The 17,080-nt window shown below is 42.1% G+C and overlaps 1 protein-coding gene across 25 annotated transcripts in view; it reads left to right on the plus strand.

Moving 5' to 3' along the window:
- Positions 1 to 17,080, plus strand: part of LOC112556558 (talin-1-like) — a 93,452-nt gene that overhangs the window by 12,130 nt on the left and 64,242 nt on the right. For 13 of the 25 annotated variants that reach the window (XR_003097764.1, XM_025225674.1, XM_025225686.1 and 10 more), the window contains exons 1-9: positions 10,105 to 10,355; positions 13,903 to 14,020; positions 14,420 to 14,575; positions 14,887 to 14,984; positions 15,259 to 15,388; positions 15,601 to 15,750; positions 15,989 to 16,131; positions 16,303 to 16,430; positions 16,758 to 16,821. Coding sequence is in view for 21 of the 25 variants with exons in the window: in XM_025225674.1 (XP_025081459.1) it covers positions 14,440 to 14,575; positions 14,887 to 14,984; positions 15,259 to 15,388; positions 15,601 to 15,750; positions 15,989 to 16,131; positions 16,303 to 16,430; positions 16,758 to 16,821 (849 nt within the window). In the remaining 4 variants the exon portion in view is untranslated. Of the gene's footprint in view, positions 1 to 6,463; positions 6,891 to 9,206; positions 9,235 to 10,102; positions 10,356 to 13,902; positions 14,021 to 14,419; positions 14,576 to 14,886; positions 14,985 to 15,258; positions 15,389 to 15,600; positions 15,751 to 15,988; positions 16,132 to 16,302; positions 16,431 to 16,757; positions 16,822 to 17,080 lie in introns of those variants that run through there. The other 12 variants (XM_025225675.1, XM_025225679.1, XM_025225677.1 and 9 more) reach the window with 5 other exon arrangements.

Raw genomic sequence — 17,080 nt, forward strand, 5'->3', positions numbered from 1 at the left:
TGGGGGTAGGGGTAAAAATAGGGGGATGAGAATATTTGTCTGCTGGTGAAGCTGCAGTTTGACATTTCTGGTTGCATGTTGCGTGCTCTGTACAGATGGGAAACAAGGGCGCCTTTCACTCGGCCTGGGAGGAGACTGGAAAACGTTGCTGGAAGCGCCAAGAACCGTCTAAGAAGTCTTAGCTGATAGCAGAATATATATATAAAGTTTACTTACCACAGAAATTTGTATAGAAGAGCAATTCGCTGGTGTTAGCCAGAGGCTAGAAGCAGCTTTATCAAGACTAGATGTTGCAATGAAAATGACGAGACTATCTGAAGTGTGTGATTAAGATGTTCTATAAATTAATACAGATAACCGAGTAGTTTAATTGAAGTCATGTTGGTTTTTTTTTTAACTCACAAAAAGAAACACATAGAAAAAGCTGTCTCTGCCTTTCTCTCTGCTTGTCTGCCTCTCTCTCTCCCCTCCCCTGTCTTCCTCTATGCCCCTCGCTTTATGCCTTCTTGTCAACCTATATGCCTTCCTGTTTGTTTGGCTGTTTGCCTACCTGTTTCTCTTTCTTTCTGCTTACACGATTGTCTGTCTCTTTCTGGCTTGTTGCCTGCCTGTCTCACATACACACATGCGCATGCGTAGTCATCGGCAGGGGAAATGTCGGAGTGATTATTTGTAATGCGAATGACACCAATGAACTGAATCAGAACGGAGGAAACGAGAAATTATCTGCCAGATGTAGGCGATATTACCCTCATGGCCATTACCCTAACCGTTGCGGGCATCGTGCCTTGCATTCGAAACGATGAATCCCGCTGTCGCCTTACCACCTGTATGACCTTTAGTATTGACACAAATCTGACGTGGGATCTTGATGGTACATAACTGACAGCGCTTCCTTCTTAGTATTTATTTATTTGTTGTTATTGGTATGCGTTAGTAACATAGTAAATGTCTTTTCTAGCTTGTCACGTATTAACCCTCCACTCTCTAAAGATCGAGGTGAATGAATGATGTCTGCTCAGTTCAGCACAGAGTGAAGGTTGTGGAGATGGCGCTGGGCGGGCAGAGTGAATTCCCATCAATGCAGCCTTGGCACGCGGTGCTCTACTAAATGGCAGCTAGACTCGTGTACACTGTGTAAAAATAGACCAGCATGATCGCCATCTCGCCAGACAAAGAAAGCGGGCTCATGATGATGAAGACGAAGAAGAGGACGATGATGATGATGACAGGAGAAAGGGTGCTAAGTGACCTGTGTTTCTGGTGACCGTGCGCGGTTGATGTCGCGACAGAGCATAACGAACCATGGACAAACTTCGACAAGTTTCGAGGTAAAAACAACATCATACGAGAAGGTACATGAGCTTAGAAGATCAGGGGAAAGTTTCGAAGAATAGTGGGCAGGACGGCAGCAGATACAGGAGTTGGTGGTTATCACGGTCGGTGGTTGACGAGGCCTAAAGAGCGTGAGATGAGAAGTCAGATGGTCACGAGGCAGACCGACCGACCTGTGGTGACATTTTCATGTCAGCCATCACTGGCCGGCCGAAGTGCAACAGCAGCTGTCCTCCAATTTAGATGATGGGCAAATTGCTTGGACGGATCAGGACGTGAAGTAAAAGTTCGGTGGGTAGATAAAAGGGTAGGCATTTAACACGACACCACCTCATATCCGCAGTTAATAGTGTGTGGGAGGGGGGACGGGGAGGATGTTAGAGCTTCTCCCGATACTTTCTTTACTTCACGAATTCACATTGCGATAGTTTCTTTCCTTTATGCGACACAAAGTAATAGATGTCAAGTTCTGTCACGTTAAAATAAATGGCACGTGTGTGTGTATGCGCGCGTGCTAGCGTTTTTGAGTGTGGGTTGTGGTTGTGTGAGTGTGAGTATACGTGCTTTAAAGTTTCCTGAGTTAGAAACAGACCACTGTTTAGTGATAAAGTACTTTAATCATGAGAAATAACTTTCTACACCCCCACCCCCTTCTTCCCTTATCCCGTCCGCTTTGATTCTCGAATGAGCATCGCAGTAGTACTGAGATGTACATGGTCTTTATATTCTTACAGCATCGCCGTAGTACTGATTTAGATAGCCTTTGTATTCTTACATCAGAGGAAGCAACTTGTTCTGTTAACGTCGTGCGGAAGAAGCAGGGTTGAATTTAGGTGAAGTATTAGGCCGTCCGATAGAAACCGATCTCCGTGTTATCGATCACCGTGCATCCGGTTTGGTGAGCGAGTGGATATAGGAACCGAGGGCACTGCGGCGCCCATCCTATTGTTGAAACTTACCGCTACTCTTCCGTATTGTTTGCGCTGGCCTCCCCACCCCCCCTGCTATGGTGATAATTGACTTTGCAGTGAAGTGTGTTTCCCACTTGGGGTGGGAGTGGGGGCTAACAGTGATAATAGGCGCAGGAACCCAGTAGTTTGGCCAGCCTCAAGGGATGGGGCTGAGGAATGTATTATTTCCCCCTTCTCTCCTCACGCTTTATTTGCCTCCCATTGTCCATAAATTATTGTCCAGCTTTCTTTGGATGCAGGTTTTGCTTCAGTCTCTGACGATATTTCTGTACAGGTCTGTAGGTCTCTATCATGTGGCTATTTTTTGTATAGGTCTGTTGTTTTCCAATGTGTAGATATTTGTGAAAAGGTCAGTAGGTTTTAGTTTTATTTCTGGGGATATTTGTGTACGGGTCTGTAAGTTTCATCATGGGAATGTGAAGAACAAGATAAAGAGATTTCGTTAAAGCCGCAATCAATTTTCTGGGGTGGGGGGGGGGGGGGGTGGGATAATAGCACTCCAAGATATTACAGGTATGTCAAGGATCTTTGACATTAGCAGGATACGAAGTCCATTTTTAAGCGTTAATTAGTGGATGGTGAGAATTGCGTGATATTCATAGTTTGCATTTTCACCTTTTTAGTCCGATGACCTCTTTGTAACGGTAGTTTAGATATTTGCTTCTTGAAAACGCCTCTCTAGGTAGTAGCAGTAGTAGTAGGTATAATTGCTGTATTTGTAACAGTAGTATGACGTAATGCATATTATGTATTGAATAACTTGATTTTTTTTTTTGTTGTTGTTACCTGTATTTTTACAAATGTAGTAATATACATCATTATTGTGTCTGTCAGTCACTTTGTCTACAGTCTGCATCGCGCTTTCTGCCGCCCTTGTTCTCGGGGAGGTGAGGGCGGGGGAAAAGAGACAAAACGTTTATCGAAAGTGAGTTTTCCATGTTCGCCTAAGTGCTGCTGGTGTAGAGGTCTGTCTGCTATAGAGATCGTTATTATCCTGAAGAAAGTTCACGTTATAAACGATGATCACAATGGCTGAGACAAAGGCCCGGATAGATGATAACTGACTATTCAGCGTTGGTTTCCACACGGTGCAGCCTGCCTGTGACCTGTTTTCTGTTTTGTTGCTGTGAAATCCCCTTGTCGATTTCTGACCACTTTTGACCGCCCCCTCCGATGCCTACCCCTCTCGCATTATGCAGTAGGGATCCCTATTGGTGGACCCCCCTCCCCCCAACCTCATCAATCACCTCAACTTGTGTCCCAGTTCGTGCACAAGTCAGTATCGTGTGCATAATACTCGCCACAAATCGATGGCTCCTGAAGAGCGTGTCACTCGCGTTCAACCACCAGTTGTGTTTTGAGAGAGAGGGGAGGGAGGGAGAAGTTGGGGACGACGAGGAGGAGAGGGTGGGATATGGTCATGAATGTTCATTGTTATCCTCCTTGTGCCTGCGTAGCGATAGTAATCTTTCATTAATCTAATAATCCTGATGCATAATGAATCTTCAGAAAATGGTGCTAGACGCATGCCGTCAGCAATGTTGTAGTGGACAGGGATGCAGTATACCAACGAGTTTGCTACGGACGTCAGTGCGATCGCCTGAACTGTTATACCTGTGACTAGCAGCAGAGAGCAATATGCGTCGTTGACGATAAGGGAAAGAGAACGAAGATGCTCGGTAGGGGAAGAAAGGCATGGAGTTGCTGCTCCGGAAGACCCAGTTGTGCTGTGCTTTTTGTAGTGTAGGCACAGATCGGGTCTGTGACAATCAGTCGCCGTCACGTGCAGATCACTGGGTCCTCGTCATTGTTGTATTGTTCATCACGCCCCCACAACTTGCAGTTACTCAGTGGTTAACACCATTTCCCTCCCCCTAATTCCTATGTGATCCTTTTGATCAGCAACCGTTTGACTAAGACTTTTAAGCGGTCAATGTGTTTGGCCAGAGTCTTGACAATAGTTTGCGATACAAATTCTTAACGATGGAGGAATTTCGGTGATGTCCGTAGTCACTCTCATATATTCTGGAATTGCGCAGACATGGACAGGTGATAATATGATACATCAGATTATTCCCAGGCGAATAACCGAGTTGTGAATTATTCACATTTTTTTTTTAATTATTTAAATGGACCTTGCACAATAGTCTGGGCTATGGCATTTAAAGAGAGATGTATTTGCAAGAGTCTGGGCGAGGAGAATTGCGGATCTTTTCGCCGTTTCCAAATGTTGAGAGTTTGGCGATTTAAACAGATAGAGCGGGAATGTTACTGAGGGAACAGGACAGGGCTGCTCTCTCAACTTAGGAAGGAGAGTAAAGTTAAAGGGGAAGTGTGCGCAGTGCTCGCTATCTTAAGTGACCAACATTGATTGGAGATTTGAAGTTTGAGGGCCACGTGATTGAATCCGGAAGAAATGTGATTAATAAGTGACAGTGAAAGATCTTCCGTCCACTATATTTGTCTTCCTTGATATTTATATTTTAAAAAAAAGATTTGAAGGTTAACAAATGCTCGCTCCTAGCTCTGAACATGTTTTCGGGGCAAATACGTTTACTGAAAAAGTTCTGTCTCAACGGGAAAATTATACACGATTTTCATAAACTTGTTTTTAGACATTGGCGGTCCTGGTCACTGGTTTTGAGAAATGGTTAATTGTTAGCAGATTATTTTTAGCAATGCAGACTATAATAGTTTGGGGAGGTGGGGGAAATACATCTTTTTAGACCCCCCACCCCTTAGTCCGCATTAAGCACAGCGACAAAGTAATGACACAAACGGTTGGTTCTTGCTACCGACGAGGGAAGTGGCTCTGCCAGAGCGCGCTTTTGCTGGTGCATTTCCATAAATTAGGCCAGAAAGGCTCCGATTGTTTCCTGTCATTGAAGCTGTCACGAGTAAAAATTGCCGTGCAAATGGTGGCGTGATACGTTTCGCCATTTCGCCAGATGGTACCGACCGGCAAAAGGTCAGCGGGCAACAGAAGTAGCAAGTCGCGATCAGCAGCTCTCCCTTTGTTTGTCATACACAGTTGTGAAGCATATCCGAGTTGAAAGTTACACTTTCAGAATAATCCCCTTGTCTAGTTGCCGAACTGAGATGGCTGATGATTTATGGTTTGCTGCGGGAGATGTGATATGGTGGATATACATCTATAGTAGATAAAGGTCCGGTCCTGCTTCTCGCCTTGTCTGTTATAGGGCTCTAGATTAATGCAGCTTTAAGCTGGCTTAAGGCAAGGTCCATCTGCTCCACCCAACGACAGATGCCGGTCAAGGGACGACTGACTGAAGGCAAGTTCTGGGATTGTTTTTTTCGATTAACTAGTTACTAGCCAATGGCGGCTAAACAGTCACAGCAGCCTCGCTTCGGTCGGCCGTGTGTCGTTTGCTTATGTGTGATGCGCATAAGTTTCTCCTCTTTAGCTGTTTACGGGATCGCGAAAGGATAATGTTCTCAAAATTTGAAAAGTTAAGGAAGTCGCACACCGTTCTTATCGTGGAAGGACGTTGTCATCAGAAATCGCTGTTGTAACAGTCTAGATTTGAGAAGTTGCCGTTGCATTTGCTGGACATCTCGCCTAGCCATCCCTTTCCGCTCTGCTCACTCGCTTTTTCTTTCCGTCTCATTAAGAAAGCGCTTTATTATAGGTTTGTCATTACGGATTGTTAGAAAGTCCGATGTGTGAGATTGACGGGCAAAGCGCTTAGCGCGCAGTGGGGTGTGGGTGGATGCTGGTGGAGAGGGGGGGGGAAGAACTAGCACTATGACCGGCACTGCAGACCGCAGTTGGTCGTAACAACAGACAGCGCCTGCATGCTGGCTGAACAAGTGACCACCCTCATTAGCACCCTTATCTACGTAGGTTGACGACCGTCGTTTATTGGCAAGTCAAGGGACGCTGAGCTTCCACAACTTACGGGGTGGGGTGGGTGGGATGAACGGAATGTTTTTTATGCAAATGAGCTTTCCTCCCGTGGGAGCTGCTGTGCGCGATGGCTATTTGCCTGCATATGATGGGTGGTGAGCTGACGGGCCCCCGTGCAAGCTGAATGCAGATTGGCTGGAGGGACTTGCATTGTGTCCAGTCTACCGTATTTAGATGCTAAGTCTAGCGTCAGGCTTTGGGACAGCGGCCGCTGGCTGGGTGCCAGGAATGTTCACGCGATCTTTGTCCGTTTTCTTGCCACTCTAATTCTTCCTCTGTGGGCGTCTTCCTTCATGGAAGGCACCTTGGTGCTGAGCTGGGTGATTTCGAAAGGGACAGCGAAGATGGTTCCTTGCCGCTCATACAGATGCCAAAGTAAGGTTCCAAGTTTAGGCGATGAACGTTATTGGATGCTGACAAAAAGTGCTTCGATTAGTTCAACAAGTGCATATCTTTTCACTCGGCACATATATCTGTGGACATCTTTGGTGTGATGAGTTTTCACGATTCTGTACCATTGCTGCGCTTTGATGTTAAGAACAAGAAGAGAGGCTCTCGTCCAGACGCCGGCATGATTGCAGAGATTGACATAACTATGAAATCGGGAAAATGTGTTAGAATGATCCCAGCGAGCGTTTACTTGTGCCAAACCCACGGTAAGTATTTTTTACTTAATGCTTACACGGGATTCTTACATTGTAACGTTGGCCTTCTGACATTCACTTGGGTATTTCACTGCTGCCGCACAGACATTCTTAAATCATTTTATTTACCGGGGAGTTGATTGCTTTGAAACCTAACGGCTTGCACCACATCAAACATCATTCACTAGCCTATTAGTGTAATGAAACAGCATGTTTTACCACTAGAAAATAACTGAAAGCGTCGTGTGTACCCATTGTCTAGTAGTGCTTTTACACAGAACTAAATGGCAGCACGTGCACGCACACATACTGTATTCCCACAGATAAACGGACTATTTTTGAGTTTCAGTAGTCTATCGAAGTGATGGGTTTTTGTTTTGGTTTTTTTTTTTCAATTGACTGGCTTGAACGCAAAGATCCTACTGCAATCCGAGACAGTCAGCCCTTCCTGTCTCACGACTCAAGTCTACGAACATCATTACAGTGTACAGAATAAAGTCAAAAGCCCTGACTTAAAAAATGGATACGTATATTTGTTTGCTGAAGTTACAGCCAGCGAGAGAGCTGGAACCATGTTAATAAGAACCATCACTGAAATACGTTTTTGACCTCTTTTCGTCTACACTTATGTAACGAGTTCACTTTTTCTCCTGGAATCAGAATACTCTCGGCAAGGTCAGGCACCAACATCTACAAGTGTAGTCACGGATGCAGGCAGGATTCTTTCAGTCTCAGCTTTAGTTCGACTTTGACTATTAGCATTAAGTCATTTATTCTTCTAGAAAATCTGAATTCCATTCTGTTTTGGAACCATCTTTTCTTAAGGCATGCCTATTATTAGCATTCTTACGAGCTTACTTTTTTTCCTCTACTCTATTTTGTCAGCTAAATTGTCATTTCTGATCTCTAGCATTTATATACTACTCTTAGAACCCTCTTGAGACCGCTGTCCACTGAGACAATCGCCGTACTTAGAGACTGCGAAAGTGAAGTGCATGGTATTTTGTCTACATAACCATCCAGAGGAGAGTTTACTGCAAGTCGGGCTTCACTGTTCAAGAAGGCACGGCCACGGAACGGCTTTCCTAGCAGTCTTTTCCAGAAAAAGAGCAGGAATACACAGCTAGTGTCTAGTGTCCGCAGCATGGAGTTGTTACAGTCACCATCGTGAATTCTGGGGTCGCATGAAAAGCGTGACGACTTGGAAGAGCTAGTTACAACCCACCTGATCTCCAGATCATGTGTGTGGGATGCCCGCTTTTAGTATAAAAAGTTCTCCTTGAATGTCCAGGTATTGTCGACACTTTTCGGCCTCCTTAATGGCGTGCGATTTGAACTTTACTGCAGGTTGACATGCACGCATGAGAAAGGCTTTTCAGCGTTTTTGGTCCGGAGGCCAACGGTTAGTGCCTTGCCACCAATACCGTGAGGGTCCTGGGTTCGGCTCCCGTCTCGAGTTCTGCATGTGGCATCTGTTTACAGGGCTAGCTGCCTTTGCCGTGATGCAGCCTTAGTTGCTGGCTCGGCGTAAAACACTAATTCCGCCCTGCCCTCCAACTTTCCCACTTCGCCGTTAGCAGAAGGGGACGACGGTCCTTCGTCTTCTGTCCAGACGCGCTACTTGTTAACTGTCAGACCAGCGGCTTATCACGCCTACCTCCCTGTATCGCGCATCAAACCATTGATTTGGTTACTACCCACAAAATGTCGCTTTCTTTAGTGGGTCCTCTGCCACTTCCGTCGCCAGGTGCCACCCATCCCCGACCCCCCGGTCGTCCAGAGCCACGCCCACTTCTGTCCGACACGAAACAGCGCGCCCGGCGCCTCGTGCACATCTGTCTTGTCAGTAAGTAAATCGATAGTTAGCTGCAAAGCACGCTTGTAAGAGCGCCAGGTGTTGACGTGTGCTACGTTGTCCGCTGGTTCCGTGTATTTGATGCTCCCTCCCTCTTCTTTCTTTCCCTCCGTTTTGTTACATGAGTATTTGAAGTCTAATACTTTGTGACGAAAAGATCCCAGGTGGCGACTGTGTGTTGCGAAGGCAATGAAGAAGAAGAAAGCGCTGTCACTCAGAACTTGGCACCTGTTAGATGGAGAAGAATATGAGAGAGAAGAGGGGACGGGGCCATGTCGGATTGGCAGTGCCCCTGAATCATGCAGGCTGCTCTCAGAACAGACCCTCCCATTTCGTAGTCCTTCTTGCACGCAGTTTCGTGCCGTGGCTCGAGGCGGGAGTGATGTTGGGGTCACCTTAGACTTCGCCGTCAGCTTGTGCGAGTGGGTGGATACTGACTTGTGTGTGTGTGATTGAGGGGCGAGTGGCGGGACAGTTGATGTTGGGAATTTGTGTCATTATGTGAGTATACACTCTTAACTCCTTACTCTCCTCCCCCAAAACTTTCTGCACATAAAAGCACGCGCAGCAGATAGGCTATTTGACAATTCACGAGAAAGAATAGTTTGCTCACGATTACGGAATGAATAATGTTTTGCAGTGCTGTATAACCCAAAGACATGCTACAGCCGACAACAGCAGTTATGAAAACACTGACTAGCGTAGAGATTTTTCCTTCCTGGTTAGGTTTTCCCATCCCCGTCGTCTTCCTTACCACAAAGCTTTGTTACAGGAAAATGAACATGGGCCGACGTGCAAAATGTTATCCCGTGTAGAGGATGTCTTGTGCCGCTTTGCCGCCTCCTTCCTTCTGGGAAAATGAACAGACGCGTGCATCAGTACCATTATCAAACAGCCTTGGCTTCGGTATACAGTACTTACCTCGGTATCATTTGAAGAGAGTTTGTATAAAAATAATAACGAAAGTGATCAAAACTAGCGCAGCACCCCATCAGACACCCTATAAGACTTCCTATAGGAGCTTTATAGTCTCCACCCCATGCAGCAGCAGCACCCTCCGTGCCCGCCCTGTGCTTGCAGCCCGCCGGTCGCTGCGGCTGACATGTTACAGCAGGAAAATTGCTGCCTCCTGCCTCCAAGCCTCCACCTCCCAAAATTGTCCTGTGAGAGAGACAGCTTCGTGTAACCTCTGACCCTTACAGCCTAGTAATACAAACGATGGCGACGTCTACTTCCTTCCTGCCTCCCAAGACCTTTGCACGCTCCCCCCTTCCCCCACAAAAAGCCCAACCTCCGCTGTGGCAGACGTTATGATTATACTCGAAAAACTGAAGTGGGCTCGCATTTAAATCCAGTCGCTGGCGGTGACTAAGTGACAGATGGAGGCTGTAAGTGCCCGGCCAGCACGGCCAGCGCAACAGGATGTTCACAGCAGCGGGCCGGGGCTTCCCATTGTTTCACAGAGTAGTGGTTGCTCATTGATTGAGAGGCAGCACCAGGCAGGATGCATGCTCTAGGGTTTTCAGAAAACCCGATTTTGATAAGAGTACCCGGCTCAAACCTCTAGTCGTGTATGATGAAGAGGACTTCTGAGAATGGTTCATCTTTTCTCGCAGTCAAAGGTATGAGCCTAGGTTGTTATAACTTTTTACTGCAGGCACTAGCTTTTTGTATTGGTGACTGGCATTAGCTTTGTTGAGAAAGGTGTTCTGAACTTGTTGACCCTTGAACGTAAGATTATGTTGGTACACCATTGATGGCTGCGTGCATTTTTAGTCCTGTGAGATTGCAAATATTTTAATATTTTATTCGTCATTTTGACAAATTAAGGCAGGATGTTCAGCTTATTCCCATCCAATTAGCGTAATAAAAAAATCACTGTACATTAACTTTCTTGCATCTAAGCTGCGGAGTACTTTCTGGAGTTTGGAGGTGTGACCATTTTTATTGTTTCATTTTCAAAATTCCCTCTAAAAGTGAAATAGGGCAGTTTTCCGTCATGTCTGAATCCTGCTTTAGTGCCTAACATGGTAAAGAAACTTGTAAGCACAGAGAAAGCTGGTACCAGTGATGACTAACTGAAATGAACTGTCTAATTTACAGTTATTTCACAATAAAACTATGATGCATGCATTCAATATGATTGCTTTGAACTGAATATGTTTAATACTCACATCACATTTTACACTTGTTAATGAGATCGCCCTATACAGATTGCTAAGATAGAGTATGTAAAAACTAAAAAGACTCAGTTCAGAAATTTTTACATTTATTTGGCACTAATGGGGGTCTTATTGAAAGGGCAGGATGTATTGTTGAGCAGGTTTATTCTACAAGTACTTAGCAAAAGTGAAGAAAGAAGCTGACATTGCTAGTGCAGGTTATGGCGCCACAGAAAGGGTTAAACCTGTTAGTGCCTTATGAAGCAGTGTTGAAACTTAATAAAGAAGGAAGCAGAAACGGTTCTTTACATCTCCTTCCTGATGTGTTACTAACAGTTGTCCTGAAAAAGTGCACTTGCTGTTTTATAGGACTGGAGAATTGCATTTGACTTAATGGTGAAGATTGTAAAATACATGAAATCTTTATGGTGGTGCTGATTACATATAGTCTTAATGCAATAAATGAATATTCTTGTGTAAGAGCATTTATTCCTGCCTGCTACAACCACCACCTCTGCTTGCAAAATCAACTGTTTATTGCCTTCCAATTACAGTAATTGTACTGCTTCAAATAAAAAGCAAGCTACTTTCTTAATAGGGACTTGGTCATCTTTGTAGCTAGATGCCATATAAGAAACTTTCATTTTTGTCCATCAGCTCAGTAGAAAAATGATTCCAAGAATTTAAAACTTTGTTGATCGAGAGCAGATATCAGAAGCAATGGCAGAGTATGCTTAAATGTCTGTTTATAATGTTAAAGTACTTTTACACAAGATTCATTTCTAGTTCATTTGTTCAGAGGTAGATGAACTGAGAGATACTCTGCCGACTGCAGGGCATCAATTTGCTGGAAACAGCTGTGGTGTCTTTGAACCAGTGACTGAACCTGTCATTCGCCTCTTTTTACTGGCTGCATGCTTGTTGGTGCTACCTGGGTTTTTTTTAAATCACAGTCAAATGCATATGCATAGATTATTTTTGATCGATTGATTATTGGGGATACCTGTAACTGATTTGGAGGTAACTGTTAAGCTGGCTGATATTTGATTCTCATGCTTACACACACACAGCCACATGAAGTCAATAGCAGGAGTCAGTTTTTCAATACAAAGTCTAAGTTGGTTTGAATAATAAATTGCTCGTTGAATGTGTACACAACATTTTATATGCCATACACATTTTTGCTGCTGTACTGTTAATGTAATTCACAGTCTTTCACAAGCTGTGATTGTGAATATCCGTTGAGGACAGAGATGAATTGCAGGGACAAACCTGATACTACAAGAATACATCTGGTGGGTTTGCATTACCTTAAGGTTTTGCCCTATTCTCTTGCTCTCTCTTCTTTGATGCATGCATACTCATATTCTGTAATTCAGTCATGTCAGTGAACCAAACTGTGAAAACTACCTGACATTTCTTTCCAAGCCCACCAGATTACTGCTGCTACATGTCAGCTACTGAGTTTTCTGAGTTACAGTTTGAGAGTCCATATGTTTTTTTTCTTGAGTTATGCTTTTCATTTACAACCTTTTATTTATGACATTCTGTTTAGGGTGTCAGAGTTTGTAAAAACAAATTATTTGAACTTTATCAAAATCAGATTGTAGGGTGAAAACAGCCCACCCAGGGTGAGACTGTTCAGTGTGTTACAGACTTCTACTACAGTATCATGTATTAAATCAATAGTCAACAGCTGTGCTATAAGACCTACCCCCTTCTCTCATCACATGAGGGCACACACACACACTGTCACACATGTTCTGGTCTTATGAGCAACATGATTTTTTTTAAATTGATAGAAATCTTCTGTGACAGTTTTATTTACTTGAGAAATAGAAAAATTACAAAGGCAGTAATGTTTCTTGCATTCAGCTCTGTCTTTTACAGATGCTTTTTGTGTAATGCATTCATCATTGCTGTTCCTCTATAAACCTAGCAATTTCTAAACCATGAAAGCCTAGCTTTATCCCTGACTTGAATTCATGTGGATAAGTGGAGCTTAGCAGTTCACATGCTAACCAGAAGCTATCTGTAAGAAGAGTTTGAAAAAATTAATAACTTAAGACGAGGAGCATTAGATGGTGTGACAACACAAATTTTACCATTTGTATTTTCAGTCTTTGCATTTTTTGATCTGCTGATTTTAGTTTTTTGGTATGGTTATCAAGTTTTATGGCATGGGTGTCAGCACAATCTTCAAATTATTTCTGTCCCTGTCTGTTATCAGTCAGAGTGCAAGTTTGTTTCTTCTGTTTGAATATTTTTTGGGACACACTTCAAAAACTGTAAGACATTATCCAGAATGTTAAGCTAAATCTCACTTGTTCAAAGCATTACCAATAGATTACCCAGTTACCAACAGAACATACTAGATACTTTACTACTTCAGCTTTTAAATGTTCAGATTTCACAAGTCAAATGTCATTTCTTGTAGGCTGCTATTGATAAATTTTTTTGCATACTTCGTCTGTGAATAATATTAGATTTGATAAGTAGTGCTATGAAATGTCTGATTTGCATTCAGAGTTATTTAGATAGTGATCAAGAAAGCAATTTTTTTTATATAAAATTCAATCTGATATTTTAAGAATTCTGCTGCTGATATATATTTCACCAATATTTGATTGCTTTGTGTTAATCTGCAGTTATTAAAAGATGTTGCCCTATTTTATTGGTTTTTGTTGGAATTGGATTCCTGAGTCCAAGTTGCTCAGACATTCGTATATCTTATGTGTGCAGCAATATTATGTAGGTCATTGTTATTTCAAGATGTGATTAAAGCAAGAACCAGGAACATGGATAAAATAATGCAAGATGGGGCTCTGTTACAAAGTTTAATTAAGGGTATTAAAGGTATGTCATTGCAGCAGCATGAGCAGGGATCAACTTCCTGGTCTGTGTATGCTGAGTAGCCCCATGCACTTTAGAGGCCACTTGTCATGTGGCTGAGATTTTTGTCATATGGCGCTTACTCAGTGCTAAATTAATTAATCTTCTGTTCCAGGTCCAGCAGCCAGTAACACCGCAGACAGCTCCATCACTTGATACTGCTGACCTGCAAATAGCAATCCCAAAGAGCAAATAAGAGCAATAGCAGAGATAAGCCAGTGGAAAGAGAGAGAGTATGTACAATATTGTCATCTGAACTGTTTTTCAAGACATGTTCTGTACTAGACCTTTAGATCTAGGGCTTTGCTGCAGTGTGGATTGACCTGTTGCAATGTATATTCACTGGTTTACTTCAGAATATATCATTTTAGTTTTTCAAAGAAGTGAGAAAGTAGAACAGGGGAGTGTATTCTGCCTGTGTTGTGTCTCTCACTCGCAGTTGCACACAATTTGCATTTTTATCTCGATAAATGCATACAAGCATTCATCAGGAGTGCAGCTTAACTCACATTGTGCCTAACTGCACTTCTGCAAAGGATTAGTATTCTGAGTCAGAACATATTCATTGGTTACAATTATGCCACAGCCATCATGATAGTGATACTAATTTAGATGCACATTTTGCATAACAGGAAAAAAACAAGTATGCAAAATGGCCACACTTTCGCTGAAGATCAGCATCGTGGGCCAGAATGTGGTCAAGACCATGCAGTTTGAGCCTTCGACCATAGTCTACGATGCATGTCGAATCATTCGAGAGCGCATTCCAGAGGCCAACCCTGGCAACCGTATGTTTCACTTTCTTACAGTTTGAAAAGTCTTGATCTGAGCACACTTCCAGAGTATAATTGCCAGCTGAGATTAATAAAGTTGCTCTTTATCATAACATACTATTGACAATATTACAATTTCTAAAACCATGACTATTCTGACATTGATTTTATTGATCAGTATTTTATGTTAATAAAAGGTAATTTCAGTCTTTAAACTTAACTGAATAGTACGTTTTGTTGTTGATCTCTAGACTATTAAAAGAATCTAATACTTAATACTAATACTTCACACCTTTATAATTCAGTTGACTGGTTGACTTTTTCAGCTTCTGACTATGGCTTGTTCTTGTCTGATGAAGATCCAAAGAAAGGAGTATGGCTCGAACAGGGCCGGAGCTTAGAGTATTACTTACTGCGCAATGGAGTAGGTTTTAATTGCCTTATTCTATACTTTTTTTATAGACGGTATAAATTTGCCACAGCATCAATAATTATTTCGCTTTATACATTCATCTGTGACCTTTAATCTTATTCGATCCTTTTTCCCTACTAAAGAGAAAAACTGGGATAGTTTCAATTAAGTAATTACATGATTGACAGTGGGAAAGATTGACTACTGAATGCCATTAATTGTGATAGAGATTCATGTAATACCTCTGTATTTTTAATGCATTTTATTTGTTTTTTGTTTTGTAAAGGACATCTTAGAGTACAAGAATAAGCACCGTATTTTAAAAGTTCGAACACTAGATGGTGCTCTGAAGACACTACAGGTGGATGACTCCCACACTGTGGGCCAACTTATGATTCCTATCTGCACCCGAATGGGTGAGCATAATACTTGTTTCTCATTATTTTCATTCACCTTTTGTGTAAATAGTAGTGCCCTTTGAGCTGTGGAAGTTTATTTCTTTGGCTTTCTGCTGTTGTCCATATACATTTTCACTGAATTGATTCTAAACATTTAACCATTGTATAAGTCACATTTAACACTTTCTATTGTCCCATATAGATACTGTTGAATGACTTTTTTGGTTTAGGAATCACAAATCATGAGGAATATTCCCTGGTGCGTGACTTACCAGAGGATGAGAAAGAGAAGATAATGACGCTCAAGCGTGACAAAACCATTGCAAAGGATCAAAAGAAGCTGGAAGAGATGAAGAAGAAACTTCATACAGATGATGAAAGTGGGTCTTTTATTCTTATATTTGTAAATTCAGTACATGTCATGATTCACTTTCATTTTTTTCTCATTTGATCTGAAGGAGAAAAATGGGTTTAAGTGTAGACAAGAGTGACAGATTCATCCATGTTGTCTGTGTTTTTTGTGATTGCTATTTTAATTCATTTATTTCAAAGAATAGACAGGATGACTGATTGTAAGTGAGGCTATAATTCATTTCTTTTACTTCCTCTGAATTCCAGTGAACTGGCTTGACCACTCCAAGACCTTAAGGGAACAAAACATAGATCCTAATGAAATTCTGTTGCTTCGACGCAAGTTCTTCTACTCAGACCAGAATGTTGATGCTCGTGATCCTGTCCAGCTAAATCTTCTCTATGTTCAGGTACCATTCTCTTTCAATTTAAGCTGACTGAAAAGAAATCTTAATTTTGTCTTTATTAACTAAATATGAAAACATTTGAATAAAGCTTTATGTCGTGTCATTAATTAAAAACTTGCCAGGAAGGTAGGTTTTTCTATTGGTCCTAATGGATTTCATTGCAATTTGTTCCAGTCACGTGATGCTATTCTGAATGGAACACATCCTGTCTCTATTGAGGAAGCCATTCAGTTTGCAGGCTTGCAATGCCAGGTACAATTTGGTGATCATGTGGAGGCCAAGCATCGACCTGGTTTTTTGGAGTGAGTTTTACATGAATGGTTTTCTGTGGCATAGTCTTGTGTGGTAAGAAGAGTTGCTGTTAGAGACAGATATATTATGCTCTGTGCAGTGGAAATACAGTGTGTGGAAGCATGTTAACTATTATTTTGGTTTTGAAAGTGATTTTAGTTCATCAACCATAGTGATTTTCCATTTTATTTTATTGATTCTTTTATGTGGGTGAACTTCAGTGGTTACTACTATGTAAATCTTTCATCTAAAAGGTTTTGCAATTTCTAAGTTGCAGTTTGTCACGATAGTGTTTAACATAAGACATATTTGTTGGTATCTCTTCTTGTATTTCTCAGTCTCAAAGAATTCCTTCCAAGAGAGTATGTAAAGACTAAAGGAATAGAGAAGAAAATATTTGTGGTGAGTCATTTTGCACATTTGTGATTTTATTCCAAGAGAATTGTAATATACTTTTGCTTGTTTTACATGTTTTTTAATTCTGCATTTGATTGAAATGAAAGATTGCTTTATCCATTACATTCTTTGTGGATAAATCTTACTTTAGTAGATCACATTTTTCTGAGTGTTTTTGATGGCGAAGAGAGGAAGGCAAGATACACTGGCATTTACGTGTTGATAAGCATTTATCTGCCTGTACTAATGTGTCAAGACACAATGG

This window comes from Pomacea canaliculata, linkage group LG2 (genome assembly GCF_003073045.1).
Source record: "Pomacea canaliculata isolate SZHN2017 linkage group LG2, ASM307304v1, whole genome shotgun sequence".
NCBI lineage: Eukaryota > Metazoa > Mollusca > Gastropoda > Architaenioglossa > Ampullariidae > Pomacea > Pomacea canaliculata.